Source organism: Copadichromis virginalis, linkage group LG8, assembly GCF_057382275.1.
Source record: "Copadichromis virginalis isolate Kocher_CV1m ecotype Utaka linkage group LG8, C_Virginalis_male_GT1.1, whole genome shotgun sequence".
NCBI classification, from domain to species: Eukaryota; Metazoa; Chordata; class Actinopteri; order Cichliformes; family Cichlidae; genus Copadichromis; species Copadichromis virginalis.
The window spans coordinates 23,125,317-23,142,324 of record NC_140625.1 but is presented as its reverse complement, the minus strand read 5'-3'; the positions used below and the strand labels follow the sequence as shown (position 1 = coordinate 23,142,324).

Sequence of the window (17,008 nt, the reverse complement as noted above, 5' to 3'; positions counted from 1 at the left end):
ACCATCATTTCTTACCTGCACAAAACTCAGTGACAGAACACTAAAATACAGAGCCTTTATAGTCTTGTCCCAGAGATGTACCTCCCTGGATAAAATAATGTCTTAATGGTTGATTCCAAAAAACTGAGGTGGATGCAGTTGTAACTTCTGCTAACTTCTTCAAACGCTTGAAGCTGCTGATCACTCCCAAAGGTTTGCGGGGTGAAGGGCAAATGCCTGTCAGAGGGGGAGTAAAAGATATAAATAAGAGGATAAATGGCCTCAGGCAAATAAACTTCAACAAACCTGTTCTATTCTTTTGTGTTTGTTATCAAAAGCCCACATTCACCTGCAGTCTAAAGAGGCTGGAGGAATTCACTGAATTACTCATCTCTGCAACGTTTGTATCATTGCCCTGGCAATGTTGTTGCTTTTAAGATTTAGAATACTGCCTGAGACACAATCAGAAATTCCTCTGGGAATCACGGACTGGATCCGAATTGTTGTTTCAAATCAAACCACCTGTCTCCAAGCTTGTTAACTCCTTTTGTGGATGCTGGCATGGTTTTTTCTGATAATTTTGAAGTCAAGACTTTAGTAGACTCCCTGATGCATTTTTCCAGCTCTGTTTCGACACTGCGTTCAGAAAATAAAACAGTGTTAATCCCAAAAACCTATGTAAGCTTGCTTCTTTAAGCGGAGAAAGGTGTTAAAGAATCAACAAGGGAATCAACGATGACTCAGACTTATAAGCAGGTCTGATAATGGCATTGGCATCAATACCAGCTTGACCTTTTAAAACTGGAACAACAGTCTTGATGAGACTAACCCTTACACATAAAAACACATAAACAGAAACCTTGCTGTTAGTCAGCATTTCAGTGCTGAACATTACCAGCAAAATGCTATCATTTAAGTTGCTTTTCTTGGAAGTTGCTGGAAAATGAGAGACAGATGGGAACAATTATGGTAGAGCGGATAGTTAGATAGATACCTAATACTAAAAAATACATTATTTGTGCTTCATATTACCAACACCACACCCACTTCCCTCTAGACCCCCTACTCAATTCACCCCACCCCACCCCACACCACCTCACCCTGGTCTCCCACCCCTCCTGCAGCCTTCCAGACAGAGTCTCACTCTCTGCAGGGCGAACAGCAGGGCCGGCAGTGCAATATTAGCACTGGGATACAAATCTACCTGGGAATTTAGATTCCTCATCCTCCGGGACCTTTTGCCTTCGTGCGGACACCCTGGGTCTTGTAGGTAAGACACCGGAGAAGTGAAAATGTGCGATAGCGTCGACAAAACCCATTAAAACCTTTCTCACACATGCCTTGAATGTTTGTGGATTATCTGGTATTGATGGCCACTGAGTTGTCAGATAGTTTGCGATCCTCTAAGAACAAGCAGACAGTTCCAGTTAAATTCGCTGACGTCCTGTGGTCAGCAGATTCTGGCTACAAGAGGGAGTCCCATCTGAGGCCTTATGAGCCCTCTGTGGCTGGATGAATTAATGAGTATCAGCCAGCAGCAGATGCTCAGCAGTATACTGCAGACTGGACTGTTTGCTATGGTAAAAGACAGCAACTGTTTAAGACAGCCTTTAAATTAATACTGTTGTGTGCATGAATTTGCAGTTGTGTTACTGTTTACACCCTTTTTCACTTTAAGTCTTGAAAAATCAGTTAAACCATGTCAGATCATGAAAGCCAGCTGGTGGACAGCTTATTCCATCTCCTCTCCTAAACTTCTTACCTAACACTGTAGTCCCTGAGGAATCTGGCCTTCTCCGGTGGAGTTTTTAGTTCACGAGGATGTATGTGTGCATTTGGGAATGTGCTGACTGATAGCCTTCCTCCCCAGCTGTCCCTTCGAGATTTATCTGGAGCTAAAACAGGCTGCTCGTTGGGGACAGGAGCGTGTCTTCACTTAGAGAGGCAGTAACAGGACCCAGGGCTTCACTCTCAGCTCCTGTAGTTGCATCAACGCAGCAGTTTGCCTCCATCTTGCATTTCCCAGAGAACATCCAAAAACACCTGTAATCTCCAGTTTTTAATCCACCAGCCACTGACTCACATTAATCACAAGAGTAGAGCTATTTGAGTGCAAATCTGTGTGTGAGTGTGCTTTTGTTGATGTGTCTGAGTGTGTGTGTGTGCTGAATTTCTATGTATGTTTTATGTCGATGACAGTCCCACTCACCAGAGTGCTATAGAACATGGGCTCATAAAAATAGCTCACACAGGACTGAATCCCCGGCTAGGAAACGAGCTTCAATTACAGCAGATGAAAAGCAATTACATTAACTGTCTCCCTGTAGACAGGCCCTCCTGCTTTTTCTTTTAGTAAGACTCACCTCCAGCTTCGCTTAATTGCTTTCGACCTGAGAAATTGACAACGATATACTGCCAGGCTCGATCTGAGTGGTTAGTCAAGACAGGCATGAGCTTCCACCTTTGCTTAGTGTCCATAAGGGAATGCAGGAGATACACTTTATGTTTAAAGAGCACCTTATTTAATTAGGGAGCCCAGTAAGATTCTGTTGGGGCTGATATACAACTTAAGTTTGCATCTTCTTCTTAAACATTTTACACTTTTGCTGTTTTACATTTCGTTGCCAGCCACTATCTTGTTGCTAATCCTATCATGATGTAATCCAAACTTTGGGCAGTAATTCTTAATATTCATTTAAACCTCTCTTAAAGTATAAAATGAGTCATGACAATTTATTCCTAGGATACAAAGTCTAACACAGAACATAAAAGCAATTATGCCAATGTCAATAATAATGGTAGTTATTAATTCGCCTTTTTGGTGTTTTTTCAAAAGTCATAGTCAAAGTCAAAGTCATATTTATTTATATAGCACATTTAAAACAACAACTGTCGACCAAGGTGCTGTACATTTAAGATAATCAAAAGAGACAAAAACAAAGGAAGACATGATTAAATTAAAGAAAAAGAAGCATAAAAGCAAAGAAATAAAAGTATAAAATGAGTGAAGTCATGGAACCAGTGATGTTGGTGTGTATTTATTGGTCCATATAGTGGTTTATTATAGAAATATTATAAGTATTTTGACCTCCTGGGGTGGTTTAACAGGCTGTAAACTGTGTATAAACTGTCTTTGCCTTTCAAAACAAGAATGGATTAAGTGACTGAATTAAGTTAAAATATCAAAAGGATGAGTCTGATTTCAAGCTGACCCTTGTATCCACCCCAAATGTTTACCTTGGACAGCTAACTATCTTCCACCTCTGCTACATACAAAAGCAGTACTTGTATGGATTGATGTTGAGCTCTCCTTTTAGCTCTATTTTGGTCTCCACCAGCCCCTGAGTGAAATGTGGAAATATGTTAGACAAGAAGCATACAATCTGTTCGTTACAAATTTTTAGGAGAAAGCAACGGTTTGCCTTGGCCAGACTGATTAAAGGAGTAATGAGACTCAACCAAATTGTAAAACTGCTGTGAGTGAAAAGGTTCTCGAATGTGGAACCAGAAGTTGGTGATAATTTGTCCACTTTTCTAATACATGTGAGAACCTGCATGTTACACATATGCCATATAATTTAATTTTAAATCTGCATTAGTACAGTAAACAAAAAAAAAAAAAGAAATATATCATAACTTTAATATATTGTTGTTTCTGTTCATGTTTAAGAACCCGACTTTGCAAGAAGTGGTTTGATAGGAAGTCCTTAAGGATCGACTGTTTTTAAACAGTTGATGCTGACTATTAGATCAGGGAGAAATATTTACCATCAGTATCTCTTTTAGACTGTGCCATGTACTTTTCTCTCTGTGTATAAAAAAGTGGTGGAAGGGTAGACCTGTGATTAATGTTTCAAACATATTTTGTCTGTTCTGTATTTTAGCCATGTCCCTTACAACTCCTGCTCCTTCTAACAAGGGAAACAAGGCCAACAGAATCATCACTGACCTGTCCAACATCAGCCAGAATGGTAAACACACACACACATGCATGCACGCACACATACAGCACAATGGCAAAATATTCAGATGCAGCGTATAAACATGAAACACTCTGCTAGTCATTCCAGCTCCTCAAACACTACTTTATTTCCCAAATGATGTGATTATCCCATCTAGTAAATGTCAAATCTTTAGTGCCTGTCTGCTATCAGCCCACTCTACTCATATAAACTGAACTCTGTGGGTGTAAATCATTGCATTCGGTTGTATGATACCACAATTAAATAAGGACCCGCGCTCATGCACACTTGTTCCAAGCAGTAACACAATATCTAACATGCACGCAGCAATTCCTGAAGGGATGTGGGTCATTATCAGATGGCAGAGCAACCACAAATCTGTCACCATTATGGGCAACACAAAATATCAGAGGGCGACTCTGCTCTCAATATGTTTGTCTGAGGATGTGTGTAAGCTCCAACAGCTAAAAACTTTATAATGTGTGTGCATTTCTTTGTTTTGTTACATTGGCTGCTTAAGTAGTGAGATTTTACTTTCTGTAAGAAAGACACTTTAAAAATAGAAAGTTTAATATGTTCATTATGCCAGATCCACCAGTCCATCTGTTCAAAGTTATGCTGTGCATGTTAAAATTATTCAAAGTCAATAAACATTATTTATAATTTTAGTGGTGATTCCAAAGTTTCCAAAAACACCAGAAGCATAAAAATAAAGACAGGAAATGCCTTATTATATTCAAAAGGAAGAGTATAGTTGCAATATTTATTTAGTTTAGTTCACCTTCTCGGCAGATAGGATGTTTTTTGTAATCTCCATTGATAGAGTAGTATACTGTTGATCGTGTGATCTTCATTTCAAAGCTACACTTTAACTCGCTGTGATGTTAAAATGCTGCACCTCTGCTTCAGATTCACAATCCAAAGACATCCAGGATAACTGGTGACTCTGCACTGCTTTTACTCGTGGTCTAAATGATTGTCTGTATCTGTGTGTCAGCGTCGTGATTGACTGGCAGCTTGTCCATTGTGTACCTCGCCTCTAACCTAATGTCAGTTTGGATCGATTCCAATCTCGTACAAACCTCCAAAGGATAATAGAATAGAATAGAATAGAATAGAATAGCCTTTATTGTCATTGTACAGAGTACAACGAAATTGGAGTGCCACTCCCTTGGTGCAAGTTTCAATAATAAATATAAATGTAAAATATAAAAAGTACAAAAAAAACAATCGTAAGTACTCAAACAATAGTATGTACAATATATACAGGATAGCAGCATTAATATAATGACAGTATGAATAGCAGCATAATATAATGACAGTGACGGTATGGAATAGGTTCAATTGTTTTTGTGCTTATTTACTACGGTGATAGCTCTGGGAAAGAAGCTATCCCTGAATCTGTTTGTCCTGGTTTTATGTGACCTGTACCGTCGGCCTGACGGTAATAGTTCAAACAGTTGGTTGCTGGGGTGAGAGTGGTCCTTGATGATATTGCCAGCTCTGCTGAGGTACCGAGAGTTTGCAGTGACCTCCAGGCTGGGCAGAGAGCAGCCAGTGATCTTCTGGGCTGTGTTGATGACCCTCTGCAGTACTTTCCTGTCTGCAGCTGAGCACCCTGCATACCATGTTGTTATGCGGGCATAGTTTGTTCTCACAGGGGGACAGCTGGCTGGCTCTGTGGTAACAAAGATAGTTACAGCTCATGGAGAGCTTGTTGACTAACCGTGTATCAAGAAGTTGAGTCCTTGTGAATCTGGAGATTCTCTCACTCCTCTAACACCTCTTGGATGTTGGTATTACCCACTGGTTTATTTGTCTACCATTTTAACAAATCATCTTTCCTTGAGAACTGTCTGCTGTATTGTATGTGATACAAGTTCACCCACTGGTGATCGGTCCCTTGAGGTTGCTGGCTGTCACTAGGTGAAATCAGTCACAAAGAAGATGCTGCTACAAAAAAATCTCCTTGCTGTGGTTGCTAGCAGATTGTCATGTAGTTTGCATGCAAAGCACTCACTAACTACTAGGTGAACAATAGTGAAACCTGAATAACTGTGATGCATGGTTGCAGCAAACAAGTTTCAAGAGGTGACAAATGGTCTCCTCTCCCGGTTTCACAACTGCTCAGAGAGTAGCCAATATGTTTTTCTGGGCAAGTTGGCAACTTTTGTGCACACTAATATCTGCCAGTGATCAAAGCAATCACAAGGAGGTTTACCAACTTCTTGGGAAATTCTTCCTTGGCAACTAGTGATCGCCTGGGGGTCACTGACCAGTCCCTAGGTCTGTATAAATGGGCATTTAGCAACTGGTTTCCCAGGGACTACCATCACCCTCCAGCGACATCACTCGACAAACTGGCTGAGGAATGCAAATTTTACACTCTCCAAAAATGATGGACAACTCAATGTCATTTGGTTAACATTCATGTGTCTGCAAAACCTCATTCATCAGCTGCGTAGTGACTCACGTGTCAGCCAAAAGGGGCCTGGCCTCGAATCATGCATAACATAAACCAACACAATTTACCCAAATAGTTATTAACTTGGGCCAAATTAGCTCTAGAGAGAAAAAAATGTTAACATGGCAATATATGGTAATTTAAACAGTATAAAAGATGGATGTAGCCACTATGACCCCACATGTTAGCATTTTGGCCACGGCTGTGTTGTTTTTTAAAGCTAGACACTTAAAAAAATTAGCTAAATTATTAGCTAATGCTAGTTAGCTTAGTTGGGAATCAAACAGATAGTTGCTAATTGACGCTAAGTAGTGGAAAATTAAACTGCTAGAATTTCACCCACCAAAAGCTGAAGCAGAAACATATTAAAGTATACAGGAGGTTAGAATATTATATATATATATAGAGAGAAGAAAAAATATTTCTCCTTTGGCACATCTTCATTGTCTGTTCCTATTCCAGCTCGGACTGTTATTTTAGAAAGTTTTTTACCCGTTTCTTTATATGAGCTGGTAAAATTAGTAGACTCATTGGAACCATTCTCCAAATCTCTTAATCTCTATTTTAGCTGCGTCTTTGTTTTATTTTAAGGATGCTGTCATCCACCCATTTAAAAAACAGAAGAAAACACACCGATGGTGTGTCACAGATGGCTGTTTTGGGGCCTTTATAATTTATGTTATACCTGCACTGTTTTCAGTTCATTTTTAGCACGTTTAAGGACATTTCTTATTATTGCTATTTAGATGGTATCAAGCTGTTTGCCTCTTTATGGCCCCACCATGTTTCTTGGCTACCGATCTTACATAGATGCTGAATTAAAAGTTGGATGGCCGGTAATTTTCTCCAGCTTAATGAAGAGAGGAACCATGGGGTAACTTTTCACTTGAGTTGAGTTCTGCTATGTTGCTCTGAATTGGAAATTGTTATTCATGTTTTTTATTTTGTTACGTCTGGAACATTGTAATTCACCATTCACCTCCCTGGAATGCCTGCAGATTTCTCACTCAGTCTTCTTAGTTACTCTCATGTCACACATCGCTAATGCTAATTCAGTTACACTGGATCCCCAATGAACTTCAGAGTTCACTTTCAGATTCTGGTTTTGACATTTAGAGCTCTGCATGGATCTAGGGTTGCCAACTCCCTGAAAAATAAATAAGGGACACCTCGTGGCCAGGGCCGGGCAACCCAGTTGTCTTCACCCTTCCCAGTGTGGTGAATTTTCTAGCTCTTTTTTTGTGTGTGAAATTATTATTTTTAACCATTTGACTTGAAGTTGATTTAAGTAGATGCATATTCTATTCTTTGTGATATGAACACATGTGAAACAAGTGATCATTTAGCCATTTATTTTTAGCTCAAAATGACAACATTAACACAATAAAACAGGTCTCTTTCTTAAACAGAAGCCTGTCATGCTTAACTTTTGAGAATATAAGTAAATCTTTCTTTAAAAGAACTTTGTCCTGCTTAACTTAAAATAATAGAAAATAATAGAAAGAAAAACATTCTTGTAACAGTGCACATATAGTGCATTTAGTACAATTGGCTTCAGCTGAGGTATTATTTCAGCTTTTCTAATGCTAATCAGCTGCTCCTGTTTGTAAACCCGCTTGTTCCCATGATTACGCATCTTAACTCATCATTATTCACCTATGTATTACTTTTATGTATTAGTCATCTATTTGTTGTAATCATCTATCCTTGCAGTTGTTTATTACACAAAATAAATTATATTATCACACTTCTGGCCACATAGCGCTGATATTCACTGCACATGCCCATATTAACTTTTTCCAGCCAGGTGTTTTCCTTTTCCCATTCTTCCCTTTCTCTGAGGGGAACAAACATTGCTGCTCTAATGCTGGGCTTACACTGTGCGATTTTTGGCCCATTTTGAGACGATTTTTGAGTCGTGCGACCGTTTTGGTGATCGGACCGATTTTGGCCTTCATCGTGCGTCGTGTAGTATACGTGGGGTAACGAGAAGTGATTAACACCTCACGACCAGCTCCCGATCATCAATCGCTCGTGAGGATCTCACCACAGCCGCTCACACTGCTCACGCGCAAACACGTAAACGTTGGTGAAAAAGACGGCGCAGCACGGCTGTGCAGCGTGTGATCTGGACACAAGCGATGGAGGCACAACTTGTAGAACTTTGGAAAGCTCATCCGAGCCTTTTCGATGTGGCATCACAAAATGATCACGACCACAACAACCGTGAAAATAGTTGGATTTACACTGCTGCTCAATCACAGCTGCCTGATCAATGTTTTTCATTAGCAATTTAGCAAAGTTGATGGTGGTGGTGTGTGTGTCTGTGTGAGTGAAAGACAGAGAGGGAGAGAGCGACAGATTTTCTGTTATAACCTTCATTTTATGGACGCACAGGGTGAGCTCTCAGGTCGCATCAGAGCATCGGGCGGTATAGTGTGAGACCTGCATCGTGACCTATGAACTTCTAACCCCTGCGAGTCAATCGTGCAGTTTGAGCAGGAGCTGAATATCGCGACTGAAAAAATCGCACAGTGTCTGCCCAGCTTTAGGTGTACTGTCGTCCGAGACTTGCACCGCAGTGTCGGCGTTTGTTTCCCTGTTGGCCATGCTTCTTGTTGTGGTCACCTGTTGTCTTCCGGTATTTTCTCCGCAAGCGACCTTTCCTCGACCAATGAGATGAGCGGTAATCTGAATTGTCATACTCGAATTGTCATAAGTGTGCTGTCAGCTCATTGGTCACAAAGCAGGAGAGAGGCTGGGAATTATGTTTTCAAACAAAGCGTTAATTCCATTAACATTTATAGACTACTTTTGATTCTCACTGTATTACGGGACAAAGTGCGTCCCTTATTAGCTCAATACGGGACGTGTACTTTTTTTTTCTAAATACGGGACGATTCCGTATTTTAAGGGACGGTTGGCAACCCTACATGGATCACATCCTCATCAGAGGCCTGAGGACAAGTGATCAGGGCCTGCTGGCTGTGCATCATACAAGGCTGAAAACTAAAGGTGACAGAGCTTTTGCAACTGTGACTCTGGAACTCTCTCCCCCTGAGCCCGAGATGTGTGGACTTGGTGGTCTCTTAAAAAGCAGCTAAAACGGATCTTTTTAGAATTGCTTGTAGGTAAACTTTCCTATTACTATTTTAACGTTTTTGTTGTGAAGCACTCTGTGATACCTATCTTTAAAGCTGCTACATGAATACAAATTTTACTTGCTTACTTTAAGCCACTTTCATGTTGACTTCATCTTTCGGAGTTGGAGGTTGGTGTAACCCAAACTAACAGCATTCCCAAAAGCCTCTCTGCAGGCTTTTAAACCTACAACCTTTAAAGCTATTTCAAAAATGTTAAAATTACACGTATCTGTTGCATAATACAGTATTACTTAAAAAAAAAGACACAGCCACAAAATATTATTTGCTAAACTCTGGATATGAACTCTGCAATCTGCTCTGTCTGGGCACATGCTTGTATGTGTCATTTAACAATCTGTTGACTTCTTTCCCCATTTGTGTCCCTTGCTGTTTTCTCTATCAGTCCTTCTGCTGTCACATCTGCAGCCACATCTGTATCTTTCCACCAGTTTGTTTTCAGTTGGTCGCTTATTCATGACTGTTTGTGTCATATCTCTGTCAGTCTCTATGTTGTCCATCTGTCCACCCCCTGCCTCGATCAGTCTTTCCAATTTTCTTCCAGTCAGCAACAGCCAGCTCCAGTTTCACATTCTTCTGAATTAACACTCTAATCAATATCCCCATGGGAGAGTTCGCTCTGCTCAGCAGTCTCAGTTATTCTCTCTCTCCCTCGTGCACGCATGCACACACACACACACACACACACACACACACACACACACACACACACACACACAGTCTACACACCTACTTGCCCAAGTCTGATTTACGAGGTACTGCTAACAGCTCTCTGCAGCATTGCAATGCCAACTCCCTGCTTTATAGATGTGCTTGTGTTTGTGTGTGTGTGTGTATGTGAGTGAGAATGTGCATTGGTTTATGGCTCAACTCCAGGTGTTATGAGTGATATCAGAGTGTATGTAGTGGATGAGAAGAGTGTTTAATGAGGAGCTCTGTGGAGCAGTAAAATCTATCAGATCTCTCCATCACAGAGAGAGGAGAAGCAAGAGGGAGGCAGTGTGTTATAAGGATTTCCCTCCATAAACAGTTCTACCACAAAAGCTGCAGTGAAATCCCCCAGTGCACTTTTCTTCCATATTGCTACGGCCTCTTAGCCCCTAGAACTCCCACAGTTTCACATGAACACATCCTTTAACACCACACAGCAGGTTTCTACTCCAATTTATCACTATAACAATGATCTGGAAGCCTGACAATAAAAACCTACACTTTTGAGACTTGTGCTGTACATCCTTCATTCAATATCAGGCACTTAAATGGACTTTTTAATTTCCCAAATGGGTTTAAGTGAGAATAACTGTACCGCTGACATGGGTGTACAAACCTCTGAATCCACAATGTTAATGACTAAAAATTGTGTAAGGCGAAAAATCATAGCTCGGTTTATTTTATTCAAATGGGAAAATGAAGAAAATGTTAATAAAACTGAATAAAATAAAAAAATCTCTGGAAATATGCTTATTCACTGCCAAATATTTGACCAAACGACCACTTTTTAAATATGAGGGCGTCAGGAGGTGGTTAGCTTAGCTTAGGATAGACTTTTTGGACATTCTTACACTCATTCTGGCAGAAGCAGACTCTTCCCTCTCATTTGCAGCATTTCTGCAAAGTTGAGCAAGTCATCTCTTCTCTGTTGGCACGCAGACATGTTCATTTAATCCAGCCATTCCCACCCTTGGCTCATTTTGAACAATTTTATCTTTCCCACATGATAGCTACCACTTTTGACAAGATATAGGATACTTTTCAGAATAAAAAATAATATGAATTAAGAATAATGTGGATAAAAATGTAAATGTTTATTTATAACTTCCCTGCAACAAAAGAATAAATATATGTATGAACATAACCACCAAGATATCACACATCACTTTTTGAAGCCTTGTGTTGTTTTGACTTTGTGAAATTAACACTTGGAGCTTGATTTGAGCATTTTGCCCACCCCGAGTTCAATCTTTGAAAAAACAAAAGCATATTATTGGTAAGGGATGGATGTGACAGAGAAACCGCCTACAAACATGTACCGACATGTCAATCTTAAAGTAGCAAAGTCTTGAGCTAAGCTTTGTTGGATTTCACTTCCACTGAGCCAGTTGTTGAAATTACTGAAAAATCAGTGACAACAGGTCTATTGGATGGTGAAACATTGTCAGTTTGTATGGAGGAGTTCAGGAGAGAAATGCTATATCTGTCTGTGAAACAAGGTGAAGGCTTCGTCATGGTTGGTGCTGGATTCAGGCCAGTGAAGAATTTGTCAAAATAGATGAAGTCATAAAGGTAGAAAAGTAAAGTCAAATTTGGATCCACATTGCAAAACCATCTGGAAAATGCCAGCGATCCCAAACACACTGCCAATAGAGCAAAACCATACCAGGACAGAAAAACACACAGTGGAAGACTATCAGTCATGGACTGGCCTCTCCAGAGCCTGCACCGCAACATTATTTACTCACCCAACCATTGCAACACTATTAAATCCATTTGAGCTGAAATATTGACATTTCGATGAGTCTTTGCTTTCAGCATTGCCATAATTTCATTGATTATCACTGGTTGCTTTACACTTACAACATTGTATTACACGTAATTTTCTCATGTAATGTATTATAAATTTCTTTTTAGTTAATTTATTGCACATATTTAACAAATAAATAAGAAACTATCACCACTATTCCATAACAAATACAATTAATTTGAATGACTTGTCACTGACATTCACCTTGAAGCACTGCAGCACTGTATTTTTATAATATATGTGTGAGTTAGGGTAACGGTATCTTCTCTCTGCACACTGTCAGACGATGAGACAGACCCTGAGGCCTCTGAGTTCGATCTGGGTACCAAGATCAAGGCACCCAAAGATGTGATGCTCGAAGAGCTCTCCCTCCTCACGAACAAGGGGTCCAAGATGTTCAAGATGAGGCAGCAGAGAGTCGAGAAGTTCATTGTGACCAACGAGAACATGGTGACTGTGTATATGAGGCGCTAAGTGTTTGTGTTGTCTATATATGTTTGTGATCTGATAAGATTATATCCTCTGTATTTTTAAATATATTTCAGCAGAACCTTCAGAACCTGATTATGTCCCCTCCCCCTGTGCCTCCAAAGCCTGAGATGCCAAAGGAAGAAAGTATGATCACAGAAATTCTCTTTTCACTATTTGTGATGCCTTCCTTCTGTTAAAAGTATGCATGTCATATCTGTGGTGCTCACCTCTTTCCTCCCCGTTCCTGTATGTCCCAGTAGTGAAGGAGACTGTGGATGAGAAGGTGGAGAAGCAGAAGAAGAGGAAGGACTATGTACGCACCTACATATCCCCATGGGAACGGGCCATGAAGGACAATGAGGAGCTGAAGGCCACGATGAAGCCTTGCATGCCTGGACCCATCCAGATACACCCAGACCTACATCAGTACAAGAGCTTCAACAGGTACTGTATTACTGAATGACTATTCAAGTATATAATGACAACAACACCCAGTGCTTTATCCCCTTAATCATGAAGCAGTGAATAGTTTCCTACTTCCCATCTGTTTCCATGGCTTTACTCACCACAGACACAGCCTTTACTTGCTGTATAACATTCCTGATATTTCAAAATGTACTTTAACACTTACCACTGAGCAACATTTGGTCCCCGATGTCATTATCTTAATCTTATTTGAACCGTGGATCTCAGTACATTGTAATACAGTTAATAATTCTTGCACAGCTGTGTCCTCTGTGATTAGTAATGGACCTGATTATGCAATCAATCTCGGATGTATAATAAGAAAACAGGCCCCTGGAAACAAATATGTAAAAGTCCCTCATACATGGGAGAACTGATGAGAATGGATCCTATGTCTTTGTGTCTTGTGAAACTTTTAAATCTCTGTTTGGTCATTGAGAGGCTTCTTGAAATTAGTTTAAAACTCTTTGAGGTGTTGTTTTGTCACTATTTGATGTTGATGTTAGTTTGAGACTCTTTGAGGTTGTTTTCAGACTAAGGTTGTTCTGAGACTCTTTGAAGTTACTTTGAGACTCATTGAGGTTGTTCTCCAACTCCTTGAGGTTAGTTTTGGACTTTGGCTATTTTGGATCTTGTTACATGCCAGCAGGCTTGGCTTGATTTTCTCATTTTACTTGAGTGTGAATGACTTCTCCCTTTTAGTATTTAGTATCTCTATGTATATTTGTCCTCTATCTATGCCTGTATGTTGGTGCAGACATAGATAGGGATAGTTGTCCTTTTGCCAATCGGCCCACATTTCAACAGATTTGAGCCAAATGTTGCAGAGTTGAAGATACAGTGAACTTTAGCTTAGCTGTCATCGATTCTCCCATGCAGGAGGCCTTTTTACATATTTGTGTCCAGGAGCCTGTTGTGTTGTAATACAATCAAGGTTTATTGCTTATTCAGACCCATTAGTAATGGCAAAGGATACAGCTGCTCTTATGGTGCTTCGAAAGAATTATAAACAGTATTGCAATGGACTGAGATCCAGGGTTCAAATAAGATTAGGATAATGACATCTGGGGCAAAATGTTTGCTCACAGTTAAGTAGAAAAGTACATTTCTAAATGTTAAAGATGCTGTTTAGTAGGTAAAATCTACATCTCTGCTGAGTTTGATAAAACCAGTAAATTTCAATGAGGTGCTGACACGGCTCTGCATTGAAGTAAGAGAGGTTTTATTAGCAGTTGTGCTGATGTCTTTGTCATAGTTTAGTTGACTGTGTGGCAGAGGTACACTCTGACATGAGGATCCTCACCTTACCACTCTCTAAGCTAGTAATTCTTTCATTCAGTCAGCAAAATATGTTGTGTGGAATGAGTATGTCAACCTTAAAAGAAAATGGGGTTTTTTTGGGGTTTTTTTTGCATTTTGTGTTTGAAAGTTATTAATTTGGAAGTTACTTTACTGTACTGCTTAACACCAAAAATACTTGTCATCCTTTTTCTCAGGATGGCACTGCCATACGGCGGTTATGACAAGGCATCCAAGTTGCTGACCTTTGAGCTTCCAGAGCTCAATGTTGCCACCGAGGAGCCTGAACCTCTGCCCACACTGCAGCCTGACATTCGCTCGCGCCCCTCGTTCAACCGCACGCCCATCGGCTGGGTCTGCAGTGAAGACAATTCACACATCCACACAGATCTCGAGATCCCCTTTGACGGAGAGACAGATGACCTGTGATGAGCTTTTAAATTTGCAGCACCTAATAACTCATAAGTCCAGTGAGAACTCCCAACATGTACTTTAATTGTAAAAAAAAAATAAACAAACATAAATTATTAAAATTGATGTGATGGAACAGGACAAATTATCTCCCCTGCTCTACTGTGTGCTGTCTTAGCTTTTAGCCTTTAGCCTTTACATCTTCACCTATGAATGTCTGTGACTTTGCATATTATGAGATACTGTGAGACCTAAAACAGACAAACACTCTGCACTCTTAGAACAATTTATACAATAAACTTCCCCTTTAGAGAATGTCTGCTGGCTTCTCATTCCATATGTGAAAGTAACAAATTAATAGAAAAGGAAGAAAGCAACTCAAGGTTGAAAACTTTTACACTAACTCTTAATGACCTAACATGATATTGTCATGAACTGAAAGTTCGCCTAAGAAGTGGACCCAAATGCAGACACCAAGAAGCAGAGGAAACTATTTACAAGAGTGTTTATTTGATAGCTGAGATTGTGAGACAGATTAGAAATGGCTACGGGGAAGTGGCAATTGGAAATGAGAAGGGCGGCCCTAGGAAACTGGATCACAGAGGAGGTTATGTCAAGAGACAGAGAGGCAAAAGGGATCCTTTCGCCTCGTCCTAATAGATGGAGAGGGAGTTATTGTAGGCTCTGGGGGGGGGGGGGTCGTCCAAAACGTGGAGACAGTTTCCTCTAAACATAGGGGAGCTGCCTCGTTACCTCCATGGAGAGCATAACGAACTAGAGGCAGGTTGCACAGGTTTAAGTAGCTCTCCCGCTGATTGCTTGCAGAAGAGGCCCAGGTGAGGTACAGGAAGCTCCACCCCAAAGGGATGGACAGGAGACCAACGGCCACGGGTGGAAAAACCCCAGACACTCCCACAGACTATGACATATATAAACACTTTTTTTCAAACTAACCCATCTAATAGTGATTAAAGTTTGTGGTATAGAAAACTACTACATGAGAAAGAATATTCATGCTCAAAACAAACAAGTTATAAATAACAAGATCCCCTGTTAAAACTATTTGAGACTATTCTTTATCCACAATGATCCATCAAAAAGTGAGGTGAGTATATTTACAGCTAACACAAAGTGTCTTCTCAAAACAAAAAATACCAATTTTAAATTATGTATTACATTAATTGGCAAAAAATGTTCCTGAATAAAGTATGTAAGTAAACCACTGTGCAGTTCATTTTTGAGAAGGGGTAAGTGGAGTATAGAAGGAATGTAATGACAGCCATTCCAGTAATTACGAAGTAAACATTGTAAAGACTTTATGACAAGGACATTGTCCTTGGATAGACCAATCAGGCAGTGAATAATACTTTTAGCTTTTGGATCATTTTATACAGGGAGGCCTTTCTGTACAGAGTTGGCATGTTATTTCCGTGCCTGCATGGGTTCTGTCTCGGTGCTCCGGCTTCCTCCCACAGTCCAGAAACATGTTAACTTAATTGTTGATTCTAAACTTCCTGTAGATGAGAATTTGATTTGACCATTAATGGTTGTCTTTCTCTGTTGGCCCTGCATAGAATGGTGACCTGTTGAATGTGTACCCCTTCTGTCCCAGGGCAGCTGGTGTAGGCTCCATCAGCCTGCAACCCATAACTGTTTAAGTGGTTATGGATGATTTTGCATAATTGACCAATAGCTATGGGCATGCTACAACAGTAAAAATGTAAAGTAGCATAATTCAGTAATTTCAGTAATGAGAAGCTTTGATGCATGTAGCTTAAAAGAAACACCCAGCCTGCAAAATGTGCAAACTGAAATCACTGTACACAAGATTAGGATCATATTATTTTAGGTATATTAAAAGCACATCTAGGGACAGGCGTTGTAAATTTGATTAGGTTATAAATGATGCCATGTTGTGCAGCAAGGTTCAGGATACTTACTTAACTGTGTAACTGTGCAACACTTATAAGAATTATAACAGGAATGATTTCATCAGTAGAAAATGTGTAAAATTGGAAAAACAACATATGGCTACTGGGAAAAGGAGCATGGGAGTTATATCTAACTCAACAAAAGGCAAATCCCTAGAAATATTTAACTCCACCTTTCTCTGACATGTAGCCTAATATTCCAATACCTTTTACAATAGTATTAAAACACACTACAGCTACTTAATATTTTCATTTGGAGTGACCTCGGTGGTCAGGATTAGAAATTAGTTAGTACATCACACCGACAGGTCAGGGTTGAGCAGTTAGGATACAAAGTCAGAGAG

The 17,008-nt window shown here is 40.0% G+C and overlaps 1 protein-coding gene across 3 annotated transcripts; it reads left to right on the top strand.

Annotated features, from left to right (window-relative positions):
* The first annotated feature begins 1,094 nt into the window (after positions 1-1,094).
* myoz1b (myozenin 1b) lies at positions 1,095-15,945 on the top strand. 3 transcript variants are annotated; one of them, XM_085466616.1, is made up of 6 exons: positions 1,095-1,249; positions 3,864-3,950; positions 12,371-12,537; positions 12,636-12,702; positions 12,816-13,002; positions 14,520-15,945. In XM_085466616.1, the coding sequence occupies exons 2-6, from the start codon at positions 3,866-3,868 to the stop codon at positions 14,749-14,751; spliced, it is 738 nt and encodes a 245-aa protein (XP_085322742.1). In that variant the 5' UTR covers positions 1,095-1,249; positions 3,864-3,865; the 3' UTR covers positions 14,752-15,945. The 3 variants fall into 3 exon arrangements, with proteins under 3 accessions (XP_085322742.1, XP_085322741.1, XP_085322740.1); XM_085466615.1 differs by having other exon boundaries at positions 1,096-1,249; positions 12,633-12,702; positions 12,819-13,002; XM_085466614.1 differs by having other exon boundaries at positions 1,096-1,249; positions 12,633-12,702; positions 14,520-15,944.
* The last annotated feature ends 1,063 nt before the right edge of the window (positions 15,946-17,008 follow it).